Below are 23445 nucleotides of genomic sequence, written 5' to 3' on the forward strand. Positions count from 1 at the left end.
AAACATTTTAGAGAGGTACTGAAGTAAGGTAATCACTAGTCATACACATAACAAATTTTAATTATCTTAAACTGTCCATAATTTGTCCAGAACAGCTTAACTGCATATAGATAAAGATATACCCATCATTAAAAAAGGTGGGGGGGGGGGCTTCCCTGGTGGCACAGTGGTTAAGAATACTCCTGCCAGTGCAGGGGACACACGGTCGATCCTTGGTTCGGGAAGATCCCACATGCCGTGGAGCAACTAAGCCCGTGCGCCACAACTACTGAGCCTGCACTTTAGAACCTGCGAGCCACAACTACTGAGCCCATGCACTGCAACTACTGAAGCCCACAAGCCTAGAGCCTGTGCCCCGCAACAAGAGAAGCCATCACAATGAGAAGCCCACGCACTGCAATGAAGAGTAGCACCCACTCTCCATAACTACAGAAAGCCCGCACACAGCAACGAAGATCCAATGCAGCCAATAAATAAAAAATAAAATAAATAAAATTTTAAAATAAATAAATAACAAAAAAGAAAACAAAGCAATTATAAATAGCTGGGGTCAAATTTATTTAAAGATTCTTCTCAATCAGGGTAGTCAGAAAACTACCAATAATTTAAAATAAAATATCAAAATAATCCCTCTGCAGACAACATAATGAAGACAAAATTCCTTGATGATATTTAACTAAGCTAAAGTTAATGACTCAAGTTACAGGTACATTCAGTTAAGCACAATCTTAGAACTCCATTTATCACATTACTCAAGTAATATACTCCTATAAATGTTAATTTATGGTTTCTAAAACTGTATAACACAGGAATCACAAATTCAAGTGACCAGATTTCAAAAAAATCAGAGAAACAAAAAATAGCAACCATTACAGTGATGTGCTCTGCTATAGTGATGTGCTAATTTCACCTAACACAATCTTTCTTATTCAGTTCTCTCTCTCCCCTCCCCCCCTCACATTATCATTTGTAGGTTTAAAATAAAGCCTAGCTATGTGAAAATATTGTTAGAGATACCTTTAAATAAAGAAATAGACCCATTTCTAAGCTTTTAAAGGTATCCAAGATTCTTCTTCAGAATACTTATTAATATCTATTTATTGTTATCGATTCCATATTCAAATCTACTTAGTTTTCCCTTTTGATACACACTAAAGATAAACTACATCTGATTTTGCTGGTTTCTAATGTGTCCTATTTTACTTTGGAAAAGTAGAATAATAGTTCAGTTATAGTTTGGGTTAAAATAGGTTTTCGTGTGTCATTCTAAGAACCTAACTACAATTTCATAAAAACACTGCTCTTCCTATGAGTAAGCCCCTTATGAGTTTCAAAGAAGAATTAACGAACCATCATTTGAAATACAACATTTGTAGAAGAGCTTTATAAAAGCTTTATAAAAGCAAAATCACTGAGAATAAGATGGTAGGTGTAAATGGTCCATACAGACACACTAGGGCAGAGTAAGTCAATGTAGTATAAAAGTAAACAATACCAAGAAGAATAAAGAAATATCTCAAGGAAATATTAAAATGAAAAAAAAAAAACAATCTGAAGTCAAAGTTTGAAATAAAATAATATCTTATTCTAGGATATAAGTTTGCTTTGAAGTCAAGAGGGAAAGCTATAAATTTGCTTTGAAGTCAAGAGGGAAAGCAAAAAAAGAGAGAGAAAAAAGGAATACAACTTAAAGAGCACTTAGTTATTCAGAGGAATTATTAAAATATCTTAATGAAAATATGTTATTGAGTTTGTGAATCCAAAGAAAGAACAGAGATTCTCTACTATCTCCAAATAAAGAAGGAAATGGCATCAGTAGCCAAGTTGTGATTCTTCTTAATACTTGGTTTTTAAACTACTGCAAGAAAGATTTATGGTTTGAATTAGGTTGAGATCACCACAGGTTTTCCTTTGAATCATAACACAAGAACATCCTGAAGAATGAAGTTATGTTCACTAAGCTTATGTCTCAATAATTTAGAGTCTTATTTTACAAATTACTGTCCCCTCAATATCCCTTGATTGCCCCTAGATCACCATTTCTATTAAAAAAAACTGTGAAATTTTTTGTGGCATTGAGAAGAACAGGCAAGTACTAAGAATTACAAAGGATAATAAGATAAAAGGATGGAAAAAAATGAAGATCTGAAGTGATGATACAGAAAGAAAAGATGGTATTAACATCTCTGCAGTCACCACTTCCCAAGAGTATCTATATTTAGAACTCTGTTTCTCCCATTTTCTGCAATGTTTTCAATCCCTCATCAATATTCAACAGCTGATGAATTTGATAAAGTAACTGATCAAAAAATCAGCATAACATCATTTCATTTAAAAATAGCCCAGGGACTTCCCAGGTGGCGCAGTGACTACGAATCTGCCTGCCAATGCAGGGGACATGGGTTTGATCCCTGCCCCAGGAAGATCCCACATGCCTCGGAGCAACTAAGCCTGTGCGCCACAACTATTGAGCCGATATGCCACAACTACTGAAGCCCATGCACCTAGAGCCTGTGCTCCGCAACAAGAGAAGCCACCGCAATGAGGAGCCCGCACACCACAATGAAGAGGAGCCCCCACTTGCCACAACTAGAGAAAGCCCATGTGCAGCAATGAAGACCCCAATGCAGCCTGTTAAAAAAAAAAAAAAAGCCCAAAATACAGTTTACATGGAAGACTTCCATGAATCAGATCAGTTGCAAAAAAAAACAAAAACCATTCTGTTCATTATGACTGTAATTAAGAGTTACAAAACTCAAAGTGGACAAAGTTCACCTAAGACTCTATGAGAAAAAATGTTTAAACTTATATGACCCAATTATTCATTACTGGGAACTTAGTCAATAACTAGAAATACAAATTCAATAGTTTACAAGAGCAATACATGCAGCCTGTTCTAAGATGAGCTCTACAGATTTTATTTGTACACACATATATCCAGCTCTGTTCAGAGCTGCCAGAAAATAAGTTCTGATATGAAAATATCACACTTCCTATAGAAGTCTAAGGACATATTTTAAACCAAAACTCCGCAATGGATAGAGATTATCTAATTCTGAAAGTCTCAAACATCTTGACTTTAAAAAGGACAGCACTCCTCAATATCAAAACCCACATGCCATGAAATTAATATTAGATCACTCATCCAAATCAGCAGTGACCTGGTTTAAAGATGATTCTGAGACTCTTCCAGACTTTCAATCTTTGATTATCTTAACAACTGAACTGCCTCTTACCTGCAATACCCTCTCTTCCCTTCATTTAAGTAAGCTTTTGCCTCCCTCAAAGTGCTTCAAATCAGTTTCTAACTGTTCCTGAACTCAATGCCCTTTATCCCTCTGCATTATGCACAGCTGCACAGTGCTTACAGTAACATTATTCTTACATCAGTTATATCTTACATACATTTTTGCTTACTCTTATAAATTCCAGTCTCTTTGGCAAAAGGATTTGATTTTCCTTTCTTTTGCATTTCTTGCAAATTACCCTCCATGAGAATGTGAAATGCATGAGGACAGGAGCTGTTTTGCTCACTACTACTTACTCAAAATCCAGCATAGCTGTTATCTCAAAATTTACTGAATGAATGCATAAAATCTTGACACTGGCAGTCAAATACTATCACTGACTTCCCCATAAATAATTATACTAGCTTCTTAATTGCAAATTTTGAACATTAAAGATGTGGAACATTCCAAGGTTTTTCAAATTCTTTTATGTCTCTTTAGCATAAGCATAACAGGACATAATGAAGATGATAAAATAATTTTTAAATATTCAATGAAAATTATGACTTCAATGTCTAATAATGCATTTCTAAAGCTATTATCAAATAAGCTTTGTTTCCAATGTATGTGAATTTTGAGGAGAGGGAGAAAGGGAAAAGTAGAGAAAAGGACCTAAGAGAAGTTAGTCAACTGCCATTACTTAAAACCTAGCAACATAGGGACTTCCCTGGTGATCCAGTGGTTGAGATTCCATCTTGTAATGCAGGGGACACTGGTTCGATCTCTGGTCAGGGAGCTAAGATCCCACGTACCGTGGGGTAACTAAGCCCAGGCCACAACTACAGAGCCCATGCACTCTGGAGCCCACACGCCACAGCTAGAGAGAAGCCCAAGCACCACAACAAAGAGCCCATGCACCATGATAAAAGATCCCAAGTGCCACAACTAAGCCCCAATGCAGCCAAAAAGTAAATATTTTAAATAAATATTTAAAACCTAACAATATAATAAGACACATGAATTATATGGGATGAGGAAGTATTTTTCTATACACAAATGGACGAGGAAGTATTTTTCCAAACACAAAGTATTTTTCTATTCTAATGAAGGATGTTAACAGCTCATCTTTACTTAGCCAATTGCAAGGTTGGTTGGCTGGTCGGTTGTTTCAGCCGCACGGAACAGCTTCTAGGGTCTCAGTTCCCAACCAGGGACTGAACTTGAGCCATGGCAGTGAAAGCCCAGAACCCTAACCACTAAGCAACCAGGGAACTCACCAATTGCAACGTTATTATTTATTTTTATTTATTTATTTTTTTGGCTGCACTGGGTCTTCATTGCTGCATGTGGGCTTTCTCTACTTGTGGAGAGCAGGGACTACTCTCGGCTGTGGTGCACAGGCTTCTCATTGTGGTGGCTTCTCTTGTTGCAGAGCACAGGCTCTAGGCACACAGGCTTCAGTAGTCGTGGCTCGTGGGCTCTAGAGTGCAGATTCAGTAGTTGTGGCCCATGGGCTTAGTTGCGCCACGGCATGTGGGATCTTCCCAGACCAGGGATGGAACTCGTGTCCTCTGCATTGGCAGGTGGATTCTTAACCACTGTGCCACCAGGGAAGTTCTGCAAGTTTTTAAAACTGTGCCTACTGGCTGCTTCTAGCTCCCTATTAACAACGCCAGAAAAATAAGCTGAATGCACAGTTAAGCAGAAAGAAGATACCAACAAAAATAGGAACCAACCAGGTATTTGGAACTAACAAGTAAGAGAAAATACAAATAATAGCAGCATTAGAGCATCACTCACTCCAGGGATGGTTAAAGGTGGCAGACAAAAATTTAAATGCACATTCAATACCCATGAGATTTTTGTCACTTGATGGGAAGAGGAAAAGGTAAGAGAAAAAAATATGACTCATGGCCATTTTGGTAGCAGATTTAATATGTGGTCTAGGCTAGGGTGACAGAAGGGGTGGCTGGTGAGCACAATGATGATAATTAGAGCTGCTCTGGCAAAGAAAAAGTATGGGCGGGGAGGCTGCAGATTAAGCAGCTGAATGCTTAAAGGGTATTCCAAACCCGTGCTGTAAAGAAGGATTTGGGTCCAAGGCAGAACAGAAATCTGCACAGGATGAGTCATGGATGAGATCTTCAGAAGGTGCTGAGTTCTCCTTTTTTCTCCAATCTTGTTTTTTTAAATGAATGAATTTCTTACTTATTGAAACTTATGGATACTTTAAGACTAAACTAATTACCTGTAAATGATTTAAGTACAGCTGGCCCTTGAACAATGAGGGGGTTAATCCATACATAACTTAGAATCCACCCTCCATGTATGCGGTACTTCCACATTCACAGATTCAACCAACCACAGACTGTGCAGTACTGTAGTATTTATTACTGAAAACTATCAGTGTATTATAAGTGGACTCTCACAGTTTAAACCCACACTGTTCAACTGCAATACAGCTCCCACCTTCTAAATATAAACAACAAATCTCAAACTGGGAAGAATGAACGGACTTGAAAGGATATCTAACACTGGGAAATTGTGTGTGTACACCATGTTTGTAAGAGAAAGGGAACATTTGTATTCTTCCATAGCTTTCAGATTCTCAAAGATATCTTTGACCAAAATCAACACACAAAAATCAGCTGCATTTATATATACAAACAATGAACAATCCAAGAAGGAAATTAAGAAAACAATCCCATTTACAATAGCATCAAAAAGAATGAAATACTTTGCAGTAAACTTAACCAAGGAGGCAAAAGACCTATTAACACTACAAAACACTGCCGAAAGAAATTAAAGACACAAATAAATGGAAAGACATCCTATGGTCATGGATTGGAGGACTTAATATTGTTAAAACATCCACATGATTCAAAGCAATCTACAAATTCAATGCAATCACTATCAAAATTTCAATGTACACCCATGTATATTGCAGCACTACTCACAATACCCAAGAAACAGAAATAGCCCAAATGTCCACAGACAGATAAATGGATGTACCACATAAAGAAAATGTGCTAAACACGTACAATGGAATATTATTCAGCCATAAAAGCAAGAAGGAAATCCTGGCACATGCTACAAGATGGATGAACTTTGAGGACATTATGCTGAGTGAAATAAACCAGATACCAAAGGGAAAAATACTATATGATTCCCCTTATATGAGATATCTAAAGTAGTCAAAATCATGAAAACAATACAATGGTGGTCACCAGGCAGTGGAGAAAAAGGGCAAATGGGGAGTTGTTCAATAGGTACAGAGTTTCAGTTCTGCAAAATGAAAAAGTCCTAGAAATCTGTTACACAACAATGTGAATGTAGTTAATACTATTGTACATTTAAAAATGGTTAAGAGGGTTACTCTAAGGTTTTTTATCACAATTAAAAAAAACAAAAAACAGTATCTATGACCAAAACAAAGTTAAGGATCATTCTTCTATAAAAGTGCAAAAGCACAGTTACATACAAAAGTTCACTAATTTTTGCTTTCAACAAATCAAGCATTATACAGACTAAAATTATTCATAAATAGTTGTATGATCTCACCTGTAACTCTTGTGATTTACGAGCTTGTTCCTGCTTGATACTGTTAATCATACTTTCTTTTACCTCATCTAATATGGAATATAAACTATCAAATTCTTCATCTAACTCTGAAAGTATGTTAGAAGAATTTTCCTGTTTAATAAACAAACAAAACAAAGATTTTACTTAAGAGCTGTCAAACATTAAAAAACTAAAAAATACTTATCAAAAGAGAGAATAGATTCATATTATGAACTACCTCAGTCTAACATCATAAAACAGTTAAAATTCTAACATTTGACATAAGGCTTTAAAAACAGATCAAAAACAAAAAACAAAAAAAAACAAAACACAGATCAATCCAAGAAGCTAGCTGTTAATGCTGATGGTTCTACTTCAGCAATGCAATGAGTTAAGCAGCCTTTTATGAATTAGCCCATACTCTCCTCACCTTTTATAAGACTGTTTCCCCAGAACAATGTGAAAGTTTGTTTTAAGATTGTCAACTTCGTCCAGACCTTTAGGCTCTAAGGCAGACCCTAAGCCAGTAGTTCCCAACATTTGGTGTGCATCAGAATCATCAGTGAAGCAGAGTTTAATAAAATATTCCAGAGATTCTGATTCTGTATCTCTGAGAAATAGTTTGGGCATATAGGGATGGGCTGATTTTGCGCAAATTTTTAAATCTTTCAGGTTGTCTAAAACACTGCATTTACATAAGATAAGCAAAACTAAAACACTAAGCAATTCCTTACTGGGTCCTAAGAGATTTACCAACCACTGAATTTCAGTGCTAGAAGGAACCTCAGAAATCATCTACTGACTAGAATTTGTAGTCAAACTTCTAAATTTTAAAAACTAAAATACAGATAAATGACTTGCCAAAAGCCCCACAACTAGCAACTACTGGCAGAATCAATAAAGCATTTCAAGTCTGTTAACTTCCCGGAGTTCCTCACTGCCTCATTAAACAAGATGCTGATATTTCAACAAGAAATAACAAAATACATGTGAAATCCCTAGATAAGCGATATCCACACTTGCAACAATTATGAGACAAGAAATTATCTTAAGGCGTTTTTCAACACAGATGAATCATTCAACTAAGAGAATCGAAACTGGCACTGGTTTACAGAACTAACACATAAAATCTACTATAATATCACAAACCAAACTTTTGCTTATAATGTTTATAAAAACCAGACATCTTCTCACTGCAGTCTTACCAAAAGTGGTACTGATCATTTTACTAGTTTCTTTACAGTAGTAAGAACATGATGTGGAGGAAGAAATGTGCAGTCTGGAAGGCAGAAGACCTAACTCCAATTCCACAGTAACCACTCCGTAACAGTGGGACCCTGGACAAACCACTTAAATTCCTGGACCTCAGCTTTTCCATCTGCAAAAAGGAATTGGTCTGTTCTTTTCCTCTCAATAACGAACTGGCACATTCTTATGGTCTCTTGTCCACTACAGCTTATGCTCCCATCTTCAGTGACAAGGGTGTAGCTTAATTCCCCCTCTATTTTTTTTTTTTGGATGCTAAGGTAAGGTATTAATAATTTGTCCTTCAGAAAAACAGTGTGAGCTAGCTCTATCTTATCTTTTTACAGATTTCAAATGTGATGATTCTCTTGTTCACAGACCAAGAGTTTTAGAACCACTAGCTTTGCTTATTTAAAGAAACTGGATTAGTGGGTTCACCAAATTTCCCATAAAATAGTTTGATAAAGACAGTTAAAGTGATGAAGAGTATAATTAACTAACTTCAATCACAGCAGATTCAGAAGTGCAGAAAATGCAAGCTCATGAGGTCTCACAGGCCAAGAGCCAGGTAATTGCCCAGGCTGAGCCAAACAAAAACCACGGGAAAGAATTCATTGTCTAAAGTGTCCTGGAAATTTTCTGTTTATTTCACAAAGAAATGACCCTTAAATTAAGGCACATTCGTGGGAAAGCATCACCAGCTTACCTTAAGGTCCCTTCCGCAATCAACATCTGATTATTTACAGTATGGACTACCCACCTACACCTGGGACCCCTTCCTTAGGTACTCCCCGCTCTCCTCATTGGGCACTTTACCTTTCACTTTTATATTTTACTTGCATTAGTTCTGCAAGTGGACCTCTTACCATCCACATTTTCCTTCTACTATTCACAGTAAAAGAAATGTTTAGCTTCCCAGTACTTTTGGAAAGGTACATTTGCTCTTAATTGCAATTAGAAAAGACAAACATTGAAACGAAAAGGAACAAAACTGAGCGTTATAATATTCCTAACAATGACTATTCCAGAGTTGTTTTTCCCTTATTATTTGATCTTTCCATGGAGAATGAGGCAATAGCAAATAAAGCATTTCTGTTTATCTGCCATTTAAAAACCCTGCTCTCACCAACTATAAATTATTAGTTTTTAACGGGGTTGACGGTGTATATTTATACTTCTGATTCAACCCAACAATCATTCATTATCACATATTCACAGAAATTTTTTTTAAAAACAGAATCATACCTGAACTCCTTTTAGTGTTTGATTTAGTGTATCAATAAAGTTCTGAATTTCATCATTTTTATTTGCCAGAGTTGAAATGATCCTTTGTAGAGCTTCCTAGGATAAAAAAATATTTTTTATCATTATGATATTTTATTAAAAGACAATTATAAACTTCATAGCAACAATTCTCTAAACAAACCTTGTATGCCTTGTATGTAAGAGTATATTATATAATAAATAGGAGCAATGTAAAAATGCTCATTGTGGGCTTCCTAGGTGGCGCAGTGGTTGAGAATCCGCCTGCCAATGCAGAGGTCATGGGTTTGATCCCAGCTCCAGGAAGATCCCACATGCCGTGGAGCAACTAAGCCCGTGTGCCAAAAAAAAAAAAAAAAAAAATGCTCATTGTTCAAAGGCTATAATTACGAAAGATGGGATCTATATCGGTACTGTTTTAAAACCTCTTATTCCTAGTGTACAACTTAATCACCACCACACCTTTCACACTGAAGAGGACCAATATTATTTAATATAAAGACTGTCACTTTAGGTCATAAGGATATGGCAAACAAACAGAACCAAATCCTTAAATGTTGCAACAATAAATGGAAACCTCTAATCAACATCACGATATGAGGAATAAAAGCAGAGACACAAATTTGACATTTTATTTATTTATAAAAATTTAAAACATTACATTTTAGAAATATGAAAGTAGATAATAAATATCCAGTTAAAATTACAACATTCATTGCAATATTTACAGATGCTATAGAGCCACAATAAATAAGGTAATTTTAGTAGCAAACACCTCAGACTTTTTTTTAAGAACTTTTATTGAGATATAATTGACATACAATAAACTGCATATATTTAAAGTGTACAACTTGATATTTTTTTCTTATTAGTAATGTATATATGGCAGTCCCAATCTCCCAATTCATCCCACCCCAACTCTCCCCACCAACTTTCCCCACCTGGTGTCCATATGTTTGTTCTCTACATCTGAAACACCTCAGACTTTTTGATAATGCTTCCTATTTACATAAAACACTTGATTATTTAATCTTCTCATAAAATTTCCTGCTATGATGGAAATATCCTATATATGTGCTGTTCTATATGGTAGTAACTAGCCACATGAAGCTAATGAGCTCTTGAAAAGTGGATACAGCAACTGAGGAACTAAATTTATTTTAACTTTAATTTCACTTTTTATTGCACATGTGACAAGTGCTGTCATATTGGACATCACTGGTCTAATTATTTAATAACTCTTCATAGGTAGTAACACCAAAATCCAAACAAGGTACTTGTATTCTCAGTAAAAATCAAAAGCAAGTACAATCACTTTATAATTTTTCCCAGAAGTACAAGCCTTATTTCTGTAAGCACCTACAAGCATAAATATTTTAATAATTTCCTGTATGATTTTGTGTAATAAAGGTTCTCTTCAAAATATAATCAAAAACTGATAAAAGACTAAATATAAAGAGCTCAGGAAATAATCTGATAAAGGGATAACATTTCATATAAATGTTCATAAAGCATTATAGTAAAAAATTAAAATAATTACAGCTCTCATTTCATTCTCCCAACAATCCCTGGAGATAAGCAGGTATTATTATCCCTGGGCCAGCCTAGGTCTCTCTGCTGTATTCACTTACCAATGCTATTTCTTCCCATCCTCACCACTGGTGTTATTTTAGTATAATAACACAATGAAGCTATGCTATGAAACAGTTAGCTGTTTATCCTCTCGGTATTCCCTCCAGAAACAGGTACATGGAGATTTGAATACAAAGACAAGGCAGAATGCAGCCAGTTCTTGAGGGGGGGTGGACACAGATGGTGGGACAAGAGTGGTGGTACAGAGATGTAGAAAAGGAGGGTAGAAGACTTAAGAGTCTTTCGAGTATTCATCCAAGACAGGCTCTCTATATACTTTACAAAACAGCAAAAATGGTTCTGCCAATCCTCAGCCTGTGTGCAGTAAGGTTCAGTTAAGGTTGGGCTTTTTAGGTTAACGGACTATCTGCATCCTCTTCTATCCCTCCCAATGGCAGGGTTACATCCATATTACACAGATGAGAAAATGGAGATTCAATCAGGTGCCTAAAGTGACACTGCTTGTAAGGTAAAGATTATGCTCAGTCTGTCTCAAAAGCCTATGCTCTTCACCACTTAGAATACTGCCTCTAAATCTAACCAATTTGCCCATCACATGAAATACCCATACAATTAATTGCATACTGTTTTAATATTCTGGTTTGCTAAGACTCTTCAATGACATATAAAACCACTGGAATTTTCTTGGAGAATCACAACTCGAGCTTAAGCTTTGTCCATTGAAATTAGAGAAATTCTGGTAAAGGAACTTGGTTGTAACATTTTAACTTATATCCACATACAGCTATTATGATTCAAGAATCTGGGATGTCCCTGGTGGTCCAGTGGCTAAGAGTCTGCACTCCCAATGTAGGGGGGTCTGGGTTCAATCCCTGGCCAGGGAACTAGATCCCACACATCCCAACTAAAGATACTGCATGCTGCAACTGAAGATCCCCACATGCCACAAAGAAGATCCTGTGTGCCACAACTAAGACCCGGTACAGCCAAATAAATAAATAAAATTTTATTTTTAAAAATTGGGGCATTACTAAAATCATTAAAAAATAAAGAATCTGACATAATATAAACACATATAGAAATTCTGGTAATCGAAGAAAAAAGTTCTGAAAGCAGAACTACATGAGCTGAGTTCTGAAACTTAATCCTAGCTTGTGTATGCGACATGAAGTTAAAGTTTTCTCTAGGTGGTAAGAGCCAGGGAAGACATCTACACAGGGATACTGTGTGCCTAATGGAGGAGGTATGCAAGGCGAGGCAAGTCCAGGAGAACTTTTTTTTAAAGTTTTTTCTAAATATGGCAAGCAACATACCAGAGCAGGATCAGAAACTGTGAGAAAGAGGCAAAAAAGAACTAAAAGATACCATAATACATAGAGTTTTCTACCCTACTCTGTCCCTCCCGGGCCTCCAAATTTAATCACTAGCTTTTATAATGGAGACGCAAGTAACTGATAAAGAAGCTGAGGAGGAAGTACAAAGCCAAAAGTCTCAAAGAAAGTAATGTAAGCTGTGTACAGCACCTAGAATTCTCTGAGCTCCAGACCATTTTAATCCAACTGCTTACTTGAAATCTCCACTTAGATGTCTCAAAAGCACCTCAAAACTCAACATGTCATAACGTCCTCCACTAAACCTGAGCCCTCCTCCAGTGTTCTATCTCTGCCAATGGCACTACCAGCTGTAAAACCAAGCAACTCAACATCAAAAAACAAACAAAAAAAATTAAAAAACGAGCAGAGGACTTGGACAGACATTTTTCCAAAGAAGACATACAGATGGCCAACAAGCACATGAAAAGATGCTCAACATCACTAATCATTAGGAAAATGCAAATCAAAACCACAATGAGATGTCACCTCATACCTGTCAGAATGGCTATTATCAAAAAGACAAAAAATAACAAGCTTCTGAGAGGATGAAGAGAAAAATGAACCTTTGTACACTGGTGGTAGGAAGGTAAATTGGTAGGGAAACAGTAGGGAGGTTCCTTAAAAAATGAAAAATAGAACTACTATACGATCCAGCAATTCTACTTCTGGGTATTTATCTTAAAACAAAAACACTAATCTGAAGAAAATAAAAATACTAATTCAAAAAGATAAATGCACGCCTATGTTCACTGCAGCATTATTCACAATAGCCAAGATAAGAAAGCAACCTAAGTGCCCACTGATAGATGAATGGATAAGGAAGATGTGAGATACATACAATGGGATATTAGTCATAAAAAAAGAATGAAATCTTGCTATTTGCAACAACGTGCATAGACCTAGGGGGTATTATGTGAAGTGAAATATGTCAGACAGCGAAAGATAAATACCATATAATTTCACTTAGATGTGGAATCTAAAAAACAAAACAAACGAACAAACATATTAAAACAAAAAGAGTCATAGATACAGAGAACAAACAGGTGGTTGCCAGTGGTGGGGGTGGGGGGGGGGTGTGGAGGGATGGATGAGATAGGTGAGGGAGATTAAAAAGCAAAAACTTCCAGTTACAGAATAAATGTCTCAGAGATAAAATGAACAGCATGGTAAAAATAGTCAATAATAATATAATATTCTTGTATGGTGACAGATAGTAACTAGATTTATTGTGGTGATGATCTGTAATGTATAGCAATATTGAATCATTATGTTCTGTACCAGGAATTAACATAGTAGGTCAATTATACTTCAAAACAAGCAAACTCATAGAAAAACAGATCAGATTTGTGGTCACCAGAGGTTGGGGGTGGGGTGACTCAGAAGTGGATGAAGGTAGTCAAAAGATTCAAAATTCCAGTTTTAAGATAAATAAGTACATAGCATATATGAAAGTTGTTAAGAGAGTAAATCCTAAGAGTTATCATCACAAAGAAAAAATATTTTTCTTTTTCTTTTATTTTCTATCTATATGAAATGATGGATGTTCACTAAACTTACTGTGATAATCATTTCACGATGTATGTAAGTCGAATCATTATGCTGCACACCTTAAACTTAGACAGTGATATATGTCAATAAAACTGGAATGAAAAAAACCCCAGAAATCTAGGCCATCATCATTACATCCTTCCTTTTTATTTGTGCTCTACACACAGTCACCAACTTCTGTAAATTTTACCTCCTAAATAACTCTGTAATCACTATTACCACAAGTCAGTATCAGATCTCAACTTATACTCTTGCAAAACTTTTTTTTTTCTTGCAAAACTTCTTAACTGGCCTTTGATCCATTCTTTCTCCCCAATAATCAGTTCTCTGTACTGCAGCTAGAGTAATATGTTGGCATCACTATTCCTGCTTAATCATCTTGCCATAAGCCCTTGGATAATATTGAAAATCTTTTAACATGAGCTGTTAGCATGACATTACATAATCTGTAAGACCCTGCATGATCTTCCCATTGCCTACTTCACCTGCTTCAACTTAACACCAGACTTCCCCTCTCTTGCTGTATTCTAGCTGCAGTAGTCTGCTGTGAGGTTCACTAATATACCTTGTTTCCCACCTGGGAATCCTCACATTTATCAGTTCCTCTACCCATAACCACTGTTTTAAAACATATACACAATTTACTGTTAAAACAAGTTCCAAAAAAGTATAGAATGAGCCTATTCTATATACCTAAATGTCCACACACACACACACACACACACACACACGCTTCATTTCTTTTATTATCAAAGCCTGATGGCAAAGAAGAGCAAAGACAACTTTCAACTGGGACTCTATAACCAGAAAGGATGCCTACAAGGGTCTCTCAGACTTCATCTCAGATCTCAAGTCTCCCATTACCCTCCAAACACTGATGGATAAAGTGACAGATAAACACAGATGGATAAAGGCAATAAAAATTATCTTAAGTTTAACTAGATAATATAATTGATTTTGCAAGACTTCAATTCAGGCGGCCATGACTAAAAGTTTCAGGTGATACAGGTCTGAAGATATGCTTTGACAAATACGAATTCTGCTGGATCACAGCTAAATATACAGAACATATGTCTCCAGAGGCAGTATGCACAAGCAATCTCAGCCATTATCCTTTGGTCACGTGCCTCAGTTACCAGGAGCTCAAAAAACACCCACTCTATCAAAATTAAGCCTCTCAATTACTCGACTATGGAATTAGGCTAAGGTAACTGCTCAGCTAACAAAATTGGGGGGGAGGGTTGGATTATACACCCCAGCCAAGTACAACTGCAATCATTCCTACGGAATAGCTCGAAGTAATCTGGGATATACAAGGCATGAGGTACCCTATTCAAAGAAGCACAGCTTAAAGTTATGCTTACAGTCCCTATAAATCAAGTGAAGTAAAAGCACAACCAACTGGCACTAAGCAAAAAAATAGCAACTAACACTTTTATACTCTTAAGGGCCAAGCACTATTTTAAGCTCTTTACATACATTAATTTGTTTAATCCTCTCAAGAACCCTATGAAGTAGGATACTTGGTTATCTCCATTTTCCAATTCAGAAGTGAGGTATAAAGAGGTCAAGTAACTTGCCCAGGACCTCAGAATTAGTATGTGGCAGAGCAAGAATTCAAATTAACACAGCCTGACTCCTGAGTTTTAGCTTAATATATGTGAATATGGCAAATACAAATGTGAGTCTTAATTCTGCATCCAACAAAAAAAACTCTTGTCAACTGGGCTACTTAACTGGAAACTATCCAGTGCAATAAGGCCCTGAAGTTATGATGCAGAAACTTCCTCCTCTTAGAACCAGTGGCAAAAAAACCATTATACCCAGGTTTATATGCTACTCTGAATCCAAAGGCATCAACAACCAAGTGGCTATAATTAGACACTGTGATATATGGGTTTCCCACCAGTGTCTATTAGACCAGCAGAAAATTTCAGATTCAAATTCTACATTAGTACTCCAGACAGTTGAGATACACAAACCCAGAACCACTGTAAATATCACCAATCAATCCACAAATTAAGGTGGCCAAACTATTACTACAGCCATTTCAGTTAGTATTCATTAAGCACTTTCTATGTGCCAGGCACTGTACTAAGCTTCTCACATGGACTATCTTTTTAATCATCCCAATAGAAAGTAACAGTAGTCTTTGCATTTTATGGTTGAAGAAAGTGAAGGTTAAAGAAGTTAAGAAACTTTCTTTGATCACACAGCTGCCAAATGGCAGTCACAATTCAAATCCAGGAAGCTGCCTGCAGAGTCTGTACTTTTACACCACTCTAGGCTGCATACACTGCAGAGGAGTGTACAAAACAATAACAGGGTTCCTGCAACCAGCGCAAAGGGATCGATGAAAATATACAAATGCCACCAGGAATTATGCCACTCTTGCACCACTTCACACCACAAGCCTCTCCTTTGAATTGCGTAGAAATCCAGAACGCTCTGTCCAGCTGGTAATTTAGGCAACCAGAATTTTACCAGCTGACCATAGCTATGGCAACATATAACAATGTGATGCAAGGAGCTAGAAAAAGAGAACTATATATTGCTGAGGAATTCAGGAATCTGATAATCATAAATAGGTAACTGGTAGAAAGCCATGCCCTCTGTAACAGGAAAACAGCTGGGACAACTGAAGTGATCCACAGAAAAAAATTTAATAAAAGACCTGGTGGGGAATGCTGTCTTTTCACCCTGAGCTCAGCTGTAAGATATGAGCACAGAAGAAGAGGTTCTTTCCCAACTAGGATCTGAGGAAATACAGTGTGTCAGAGGCTGAAGAAGCCTCATCTATTTTCAGCAGCCTCTGAACTAGCTGTTCCATCCAGTGATGTCTAGGAAGTTCACATTCAGCCAGGGAAACCAGAGGTCCCACCATCTAATTAAGGGAGGTGGAATGGAAGCAGAGATGGGGGTACGCTCTAACCTCTCTGAAGGGCGACTTGGCAATACAGATCAAAAGATATTTAAAAGTATGTACACAATGACTCAGTAATTCCATTTCTGCTAATTTACTCTAAGTAAATAATGAAGAGAATAAACAGAGACTTGACGACAAAGATGTTCATCTTAGTGTTATTCACAATATTAAAAGGTTAGGACCAAAATAAATGTATGACAAAAGGGTACTAATTAAAAATCAAGTAATACATCCATACTAAAGAATTCTTCTGAATCATTAAAAGTGCTGCAGAATGATATTAACATGGTAGAAGATTCATTACATATTGAGAGGCAAAATATAAATCACTATACATAGCAGGACATCATTTTTTTTTAAGTTTCTACATGCCTAAAAAAAGACTGGAATGTAATACATACAAATGTTAAAAGAAGTTTGTCTCTGGGTGGCAGGACTATGGGTGATTTTTATTTTATTTTCATTTATCTATATTTCCTAATTTCTTACAATAAACTTGTATTACTTACATTTAGAGTGCAACAGAAGTGCCCAGGCTGGCTGTGCTAACACTATTATAAATTAGCTATCATCAAAACATAATTAGCGCCCGACTCCCGGGCGTCCTTCCGCCGTCCCCTGACCCGCTGCCGAGCGCTGGTGCGGCTCGCGCCTGTCGACCATGCCCACGGGCGTGTCCTGGACGTCCTACCTGAAAATGTTCACCGCCAGCATCCTGGCCATGTGCGCAGGCGCCCAGGTGGTGCACAGGTACTACCGGCCGGACCTGACAATACCCGAAATTCCACCAAAGCCTGGAGAACTAAAAACAGAGCTTTTGGGACTGAAAGAGAGACAACATGAACCTCAAAATTCAACTCTGTCAAGAACTCTGTGAATAATATTATGAGAATTAAACGTGTATTTTTAGAATTTACTGAGGCAAACTACTTGTGTTTAAGCACCTAATGCCAGCTGCAAGAGGAAGTGCTCAGTAGATGTTAACTGATGCATTGAGATTTAGTTATGGTTTGACCACTGTTTTTTGAAAACTGCCAAAGCTTATATGATCAGCTTCTCTAATGTGGTTTGATAGATACCTAGTCTTAAATATCATGTGAGAGAGCATATTTGCAGTGTCTCCTGCCCTTATAATTCTGGTTTATTTCCCTGAATAAGCTTGACTCTAACAGCAGATGGGAATTATAAATTAACTATAATAAATGTGACTTTGACCAGGAATGTTTAGGGTGAGAAGTTAATATTTCTCTAAATATTGGAAAGTACTATTTGTACTAAGCTGAATTCAGTTGAAATATTTAAAATCTGAAATTCTTTTAGAATTGTGTACATAACAAAATTATAACAATTGTGACTTGGACAGTCATGAGTTCTCTACCCCCAAATTTGAGAAACCAGTTGGCATTTCATTTCTCTTATAAAAGATATTTTAAAATAACTGATAAACTTAAGTGAGTATTGTTATGGGTTGAATTGTATCCCCCCCGACAAAGATGCTAAAGTCCTAACTCCCAGTACCTGTGAGTGTGTATTTGGAAATAGGGTCTTTGCAAATGTAACCAAGTAAAGTTGAGATCATCAGGGTGGGCCTTAAAAAAAAAAAAAAAAAAATAATTAGCTATCATCAACAAATATCAATAACTGAGACCACATTCATCAAAACCTTGTGGCTGGGAAGAAGTGCCTACTGAGGATATAAAACAAACAGAAAGGTGTAGAAAAAATCCACTAACTTCAAAATATTGTCCACCCTAGGTTGGAGTGGCATATCTATTACTACGGCATTCAGTATGTGTTTGCTGCATGAATAATCCGCTTGCATTCAGCCACATGTTGCAAAGAACCACTGTCTCAAAAAAAAATTTTTTTTAAGTTAGGTCTGTTTCACTATATTTCTATCTTTTTAAAACTGTCAAGTTCAATAAAAAAATGAAGATTTAAACAGTGATATGAGTATGTGAGCACAGTCCTTTGAAGAGGGTACTTCATATCTTGTACATCCCAGATTACTTCGAATCCACTCCACAGGTATGATCGCAGTTGTGCTTGGCTGGGGTGTATAAAACCCCAGTTATACTCTCCTGTTCACACCTCTGTTTTAGAAAGCAAAGACCTTCCCTCAAAAAAAGAAAGACAGCTGGAGAGAGGGGAGATATACATACTACAGAAAAATAATGATTTGTAGCAGCACGAGAGACCAACTTCCAGAGTTTTATCTAAATCATGTTCTATAATTATCAACTATTTTTACTAGACTTAACTAGTTTCTCAACAACAACAACAAAGAATACCCTACTGTATAGGGGCTTATTTCTGTTCATATCTTAAGTTTTAATGACATTAATCACACCACCATTTAAAGGCAAAGGAGCAAGGCAAGAAGGGTGGTAATGAAAAAAGCCTGGGCTGTGAAGAAAGACCTGGTTTGAAGCCAGACTACCACTTGCTAGCTGTGTGACTCTGAACAAGTTATTTAACCTCTCTGAGTTCCATCTTCCATATCTGTGCAACAGGAATAAGAGCTGTCGTGAGAATTAAAAGCAGTCTAACACAATACTGGATGCAGAACAATGCTCAAATTTCATTTCTCTTTCCTTTCCCCAGGATTGAGAAAAAAGAGTAATTTTGGAATGTGAGACGATTGGTTATCTGGATACAGTGCAGGTCTTTGAACCGCTAGGGTACAATATGAAGGCAAAGGATACCAAATACCAGGGAAGAGGAAGAAACTGGGATGAAGAAGCCAAGTGCAGACATGCTACTGGCTGCAGGTTGTGTTGTGCTTTAAAACTCCCCCGACTCAGTTCAATTTCCCCAATCTAGGTTTGTCCAGTCTTGTACATCACGCCTTGCCTGACTGTCACTATCCCTTTCCAAGTAGAAAGTAGAATATGCGGAGAAAAGTAAGGAAAGGCAAACAACTGACAATGTATGCTCTTGGTGACATTTTTACTCTGGGACCAATTTCCCTTTCCTCTCCACCTTTATTATTCCTGCAGCACGAACCTTTCCTGGAAACAGCAACCTCTACGAATATGAATGATCTCCTGAGCAAGAATTTAACTATCAAATTCTAAGCACCAAGATTCTAAAACGGTGCAAATGTCTTATTCGTTTCAATGGTTTCTTTGAACATACACATTTTATCAGGTAAAGAAACCTTTGGGATTTTATCTTAAAATCACTTAAGGACATAATCAAAAGGTCTGAGTATCAAATAGAGCCACCTATCCATAACACATCCTCTTCACCAAAGTGTCCCAGAAACTTGATATAAACAAAATCCCTCTGTTTATTTCTAGAAGATAATACTGTAGTTTTCTGTATCCAACAGTACGCCTTACATACCCAAGGCAATTATGTCTTCTTCCTCTACTCAGAGTATCTGTTGCTAACACAAGTCCAAGTTATTTTCACAGACAAAAAAGCAGCTGGTCAAGCTAATCCATTTGCTGACTAGCCACCATCAAGCTTCTGTAAGACTGTCCAGTTAACTTAATCTCTATTGTCAGATTGCATGAGTCAGAACTTCCAATCCTCTTTCAATTAGGATTTAACAACTCTTCTTTGGCACCATCATTTGAAACATTTATTACAGACATAAACACAGAAAACATGCTTTCAATTTAAGGATAAAGGTAAGAAATGGCTAGACTGGATTAGAAAAACAGTTACACAAATTATCAACAAAGGGATAGTTATTTTGAAGATGGGATTATGAGATTAGTAATAGCTAACAGATAGTACTTAAGTGTGCTAGGCACCAAGTGATTTTCAAAAATTAACATGATCTTCATAACCCTTTGAGGTAAGCAGACTTTAAAGATGAGGAAATGAAGACACAACAAACTGCCCAACCTCAATCAGTTCATAAATCATAGGACTGGAGACCTGCCTCCAAAGCCACCCTTTTAATAATTTAAAGCCCAAATCCTAAATATCTTACAAATGGGCATATATTCTAGTCACCATCACCCTTTGCCACTTGCAGTACCTATGCTTCCTTATGCTGACTAAGGTATCATCCCTGCTACTTTCATTGTAACATTCTATAACAGAAAAATCATGACATTACTACTACTGCCTTATTTCAAGAGAAATACATAACCAGTTTAGTTCATTATTAGTTGAGGTATGTAACTGATTCTGCAGTAATTTATGAGAAAAGAATGCTCAAATTCAGAGCACTGAATTGGTTATAAGCATTAACACAGGATGCTTGTTTTAAGCTATAAAACAAAGGGTTTTTTATTAGAAATATTATTTGATATCACCAATGAAATTCAACATATTTTCTAATGTTGAGAAGTTGATTCTCTAAGTTATCTAAGATACATTAGTACCAGTAAGAAAGAACAGCTAATTCTTCACTACCTATGGTAAAACTACACAGCATGCGTAGGTACTCAAATACAACATTTGGAATGAAACCAAATTCAAATCTGAGCCTTATGTATGTCTAGTGGTATGACCTTGCAGGGCTTACAACCTCCAACTCTTGAATCCTCATTAAAGTGAAAGATAATGCATACCCTGGCAAAATATGATGATCTGCACTAAAATACTTTTAAATTATATTTTACAGCACATAGAGTATTTTAGTACTTATTCTTTGTAAACTTTAAGGCACTGTAAAGTACATAATCCACAATGAATTATATTACCTGCTTTTTACAGTAACTATAAAATAGTCTTATTTCCACTGTATAAATGAGGAAATAGATTAATCACAGTTAAGTGATTTGCTCCATATTTGCTCCATATCACAGAGCTACACATAGCAGCATGGAACCCAAGTCTCTGGACTCCAAGTCTTTGCCCTTCCATTTGCTCTGAATTAATGTCCACTCAGACATCACGTGACTTTTATTTAATAAGTTAAGTAAGCTTTGAAATGTTTTACAAATTTAGGCAGAGATATGTTAAATATATACATATACAAAACACACAAAATGTAATTTTATAAAAATGTCTTACTAATAGTCATACAAATAAAAACTGAGTATACCTGAGTTTTAAGATGCACACGCACAATGAAATCGTATGATTTTTTGTTAAATACTATAACAGTTAATGCTTAACACATCACTGCACTATTCTGTCATGCTCCCAGTGCTCCTCAAGGAAGTGAATCCAGGCAAAATTACAGAAAACATTGTTCTAATAAGTCTTTCCAGTGCTTTCTATCTAATAATAGAAAAGAATGGCCTCTTGATATGCCCTTGTTTTTCCTTGCTACATTATTAATAACACTTGTGTTTCCTTCCTATACTGCACTATATTTCAATTACTATAATCTAACGTACAGAGCACGGTGGTTGGTTTCTAATTATATTCAAAACACTGGTTATGTTCTCACTTTTTTGTTGTTTTTTTGTTTGTTTTGGGGGGGTTAATAGAAACGACTAGTTCTGTATACCCTTCCTTAACTTGTTCAGAAAGTATAAAACATGCCAAAACAACCATTAAGGTAAATGACCAGCAACAATGAACTGGTCGGAGGGTGGGACCGCTGCTCTAACAACTGTCAGTCTTTTCTTTCAACTCAACCAACACAAAACACTAAGACGTGCTAGTGAACTAGTCCCGAGGAGGGGGGGGGGCGGTGGAGGGGGGGGGCGGGCGGTACTAAGGAGATCTGGTTCCCGACCTAAAGAGGCACAGATTGTGCCAAGATAGAAGAAAACTTGGGTCGAGGAGAGGGGGTCAGCTTCGGTGTGAGCAGGTAGACCCCTCCATGGCCTTGGTTTCCTCTTCTGCTGAGGATGCATCAACCCTCACGAGCACGCTGGGAGGCTGAGAGAATCAAAGGGGGCCTAGACCACTGCAGAAAATGATGAAAAACGAGGGCGGCTCCCGACATCCCCTCGGGAGCCAGGGCCCAGGACCAAGCGCGGGGCAGAGGCTGCCCAGGGTCACCGGGCGCGGTCCCCGCATCCCGCCGGGCGCCGCTTTGCTGCGGGGAGGGAAGCCTGGCGGCCTCGCCCTCCGCGGCCACAGTCCAGCCTGGCCTGGCCTGGCCAGCCGCGCGCGCCCACCGCCCCCCCGGCCCGGGCGCCCTGCCCACCCTCCGCCCGGCCTCGGCGGCCCAGCGCCCCCCGCCCCCGCTCACTTTCTGGGAGTCCATGGCCAGGGGCTGTGTCCGCTGGATCCGAAACCGCGTCGAAACACCGTGCGAGGAGGCGAAGGGAGGTCGGACGCGTCGAGCCCGCTACCCGCGGCCGCTGCTCCGCGGGGCCACCGCCGGCTCAGCCCCCGCCTCAGCCCCCGCCTCAGCCCGCACCGGCGCCGCCCGGCCCCGCCCCGCCCCGCCCCGTCCGCGCCCAGCCCGGCGCGCGCCGGAGTCGCGCCGCGGTTGCCAGGGTGAAAGGGCGGCCCGCGCAAGGGAGGGGGCGAGGAGAGCCGTGCGCACGCGCCCTGCCACCCGACGGGATGGGGTGGGGCGTGGGGCGGGGGGCGGGGCACGGTTATCGCGCGCCGACAAGGAGCGAGGGAGAGAAAGCAGGGTTCGCGTCTCGGTCCCGCTGAGCATTTGGAGAAGCCTCCCCCTCCTTCCCCCATCCTTTTTCCTCCAGCGCGCGGTCACTGCAGGCTTTGGGATGGACCACTGGGCATCCAGCAGCCGGGGCCGTGGGTAGGACAAGGGAAGGAAAGCTCTGGCCCTCGAGATAGATCAGCCCCTTCTCCATCCTGCAAGCATCTGAAGCAC

General features: G+C 38.2%; 1 protein-coding gene across 3 annotated transcripts in view; it reads right to left on the reverse strand.

The window, feature by feature from the left end:
- Positions 1–23010, reverse strand: part of FSD1L (fibronectin type III and SPRY domain containing 1 like) — a 70258-nt gene extending 47248 nt beyond the window's left edge. For all 3 annotated transcript variants that reach the window (XM_057721406.1, XM_057721405.1, XM_057721404.1), the window contains exons 1-3: positions 22849–23010; positions 9279–9374; positions 6789–6920 (exon numbers count right to left, since the gene is read on the reverse strand). In XM_057721406.1, the coding sequence (XP_057577389.1) occupies positions 6789–6920; positions 9279–9374; positions 22849–22863 (243 nt within the window). In that variant the 5' untranslated portion in view covers positions 22864–23010. The remainder of the gene's footprint in view (positions 1–6788; positions 6921–9278; positions 9375–22848) is intronic.
- Between the last annotated feature and the right edge of the window lie 435 nt (positions 23011–23445).

This window comes from Hippopotamus amphibius, chromosome 2 (genome assembly GCF_030028045.1).
Source record: "Hippopotamus amphibius kiboko isolate mHipAmp2 chromosome 2, mHipAmp2.hap2, whole genome shotgun sequence".
Classification (NCBI taxonomy): domain Eukaryota; kingdom Metazoa; phylum Chordata; class Mammalia; order Artiodactyla; family Hippopotamidae; genus Hippopotamus; species Hippopotamus amphibius.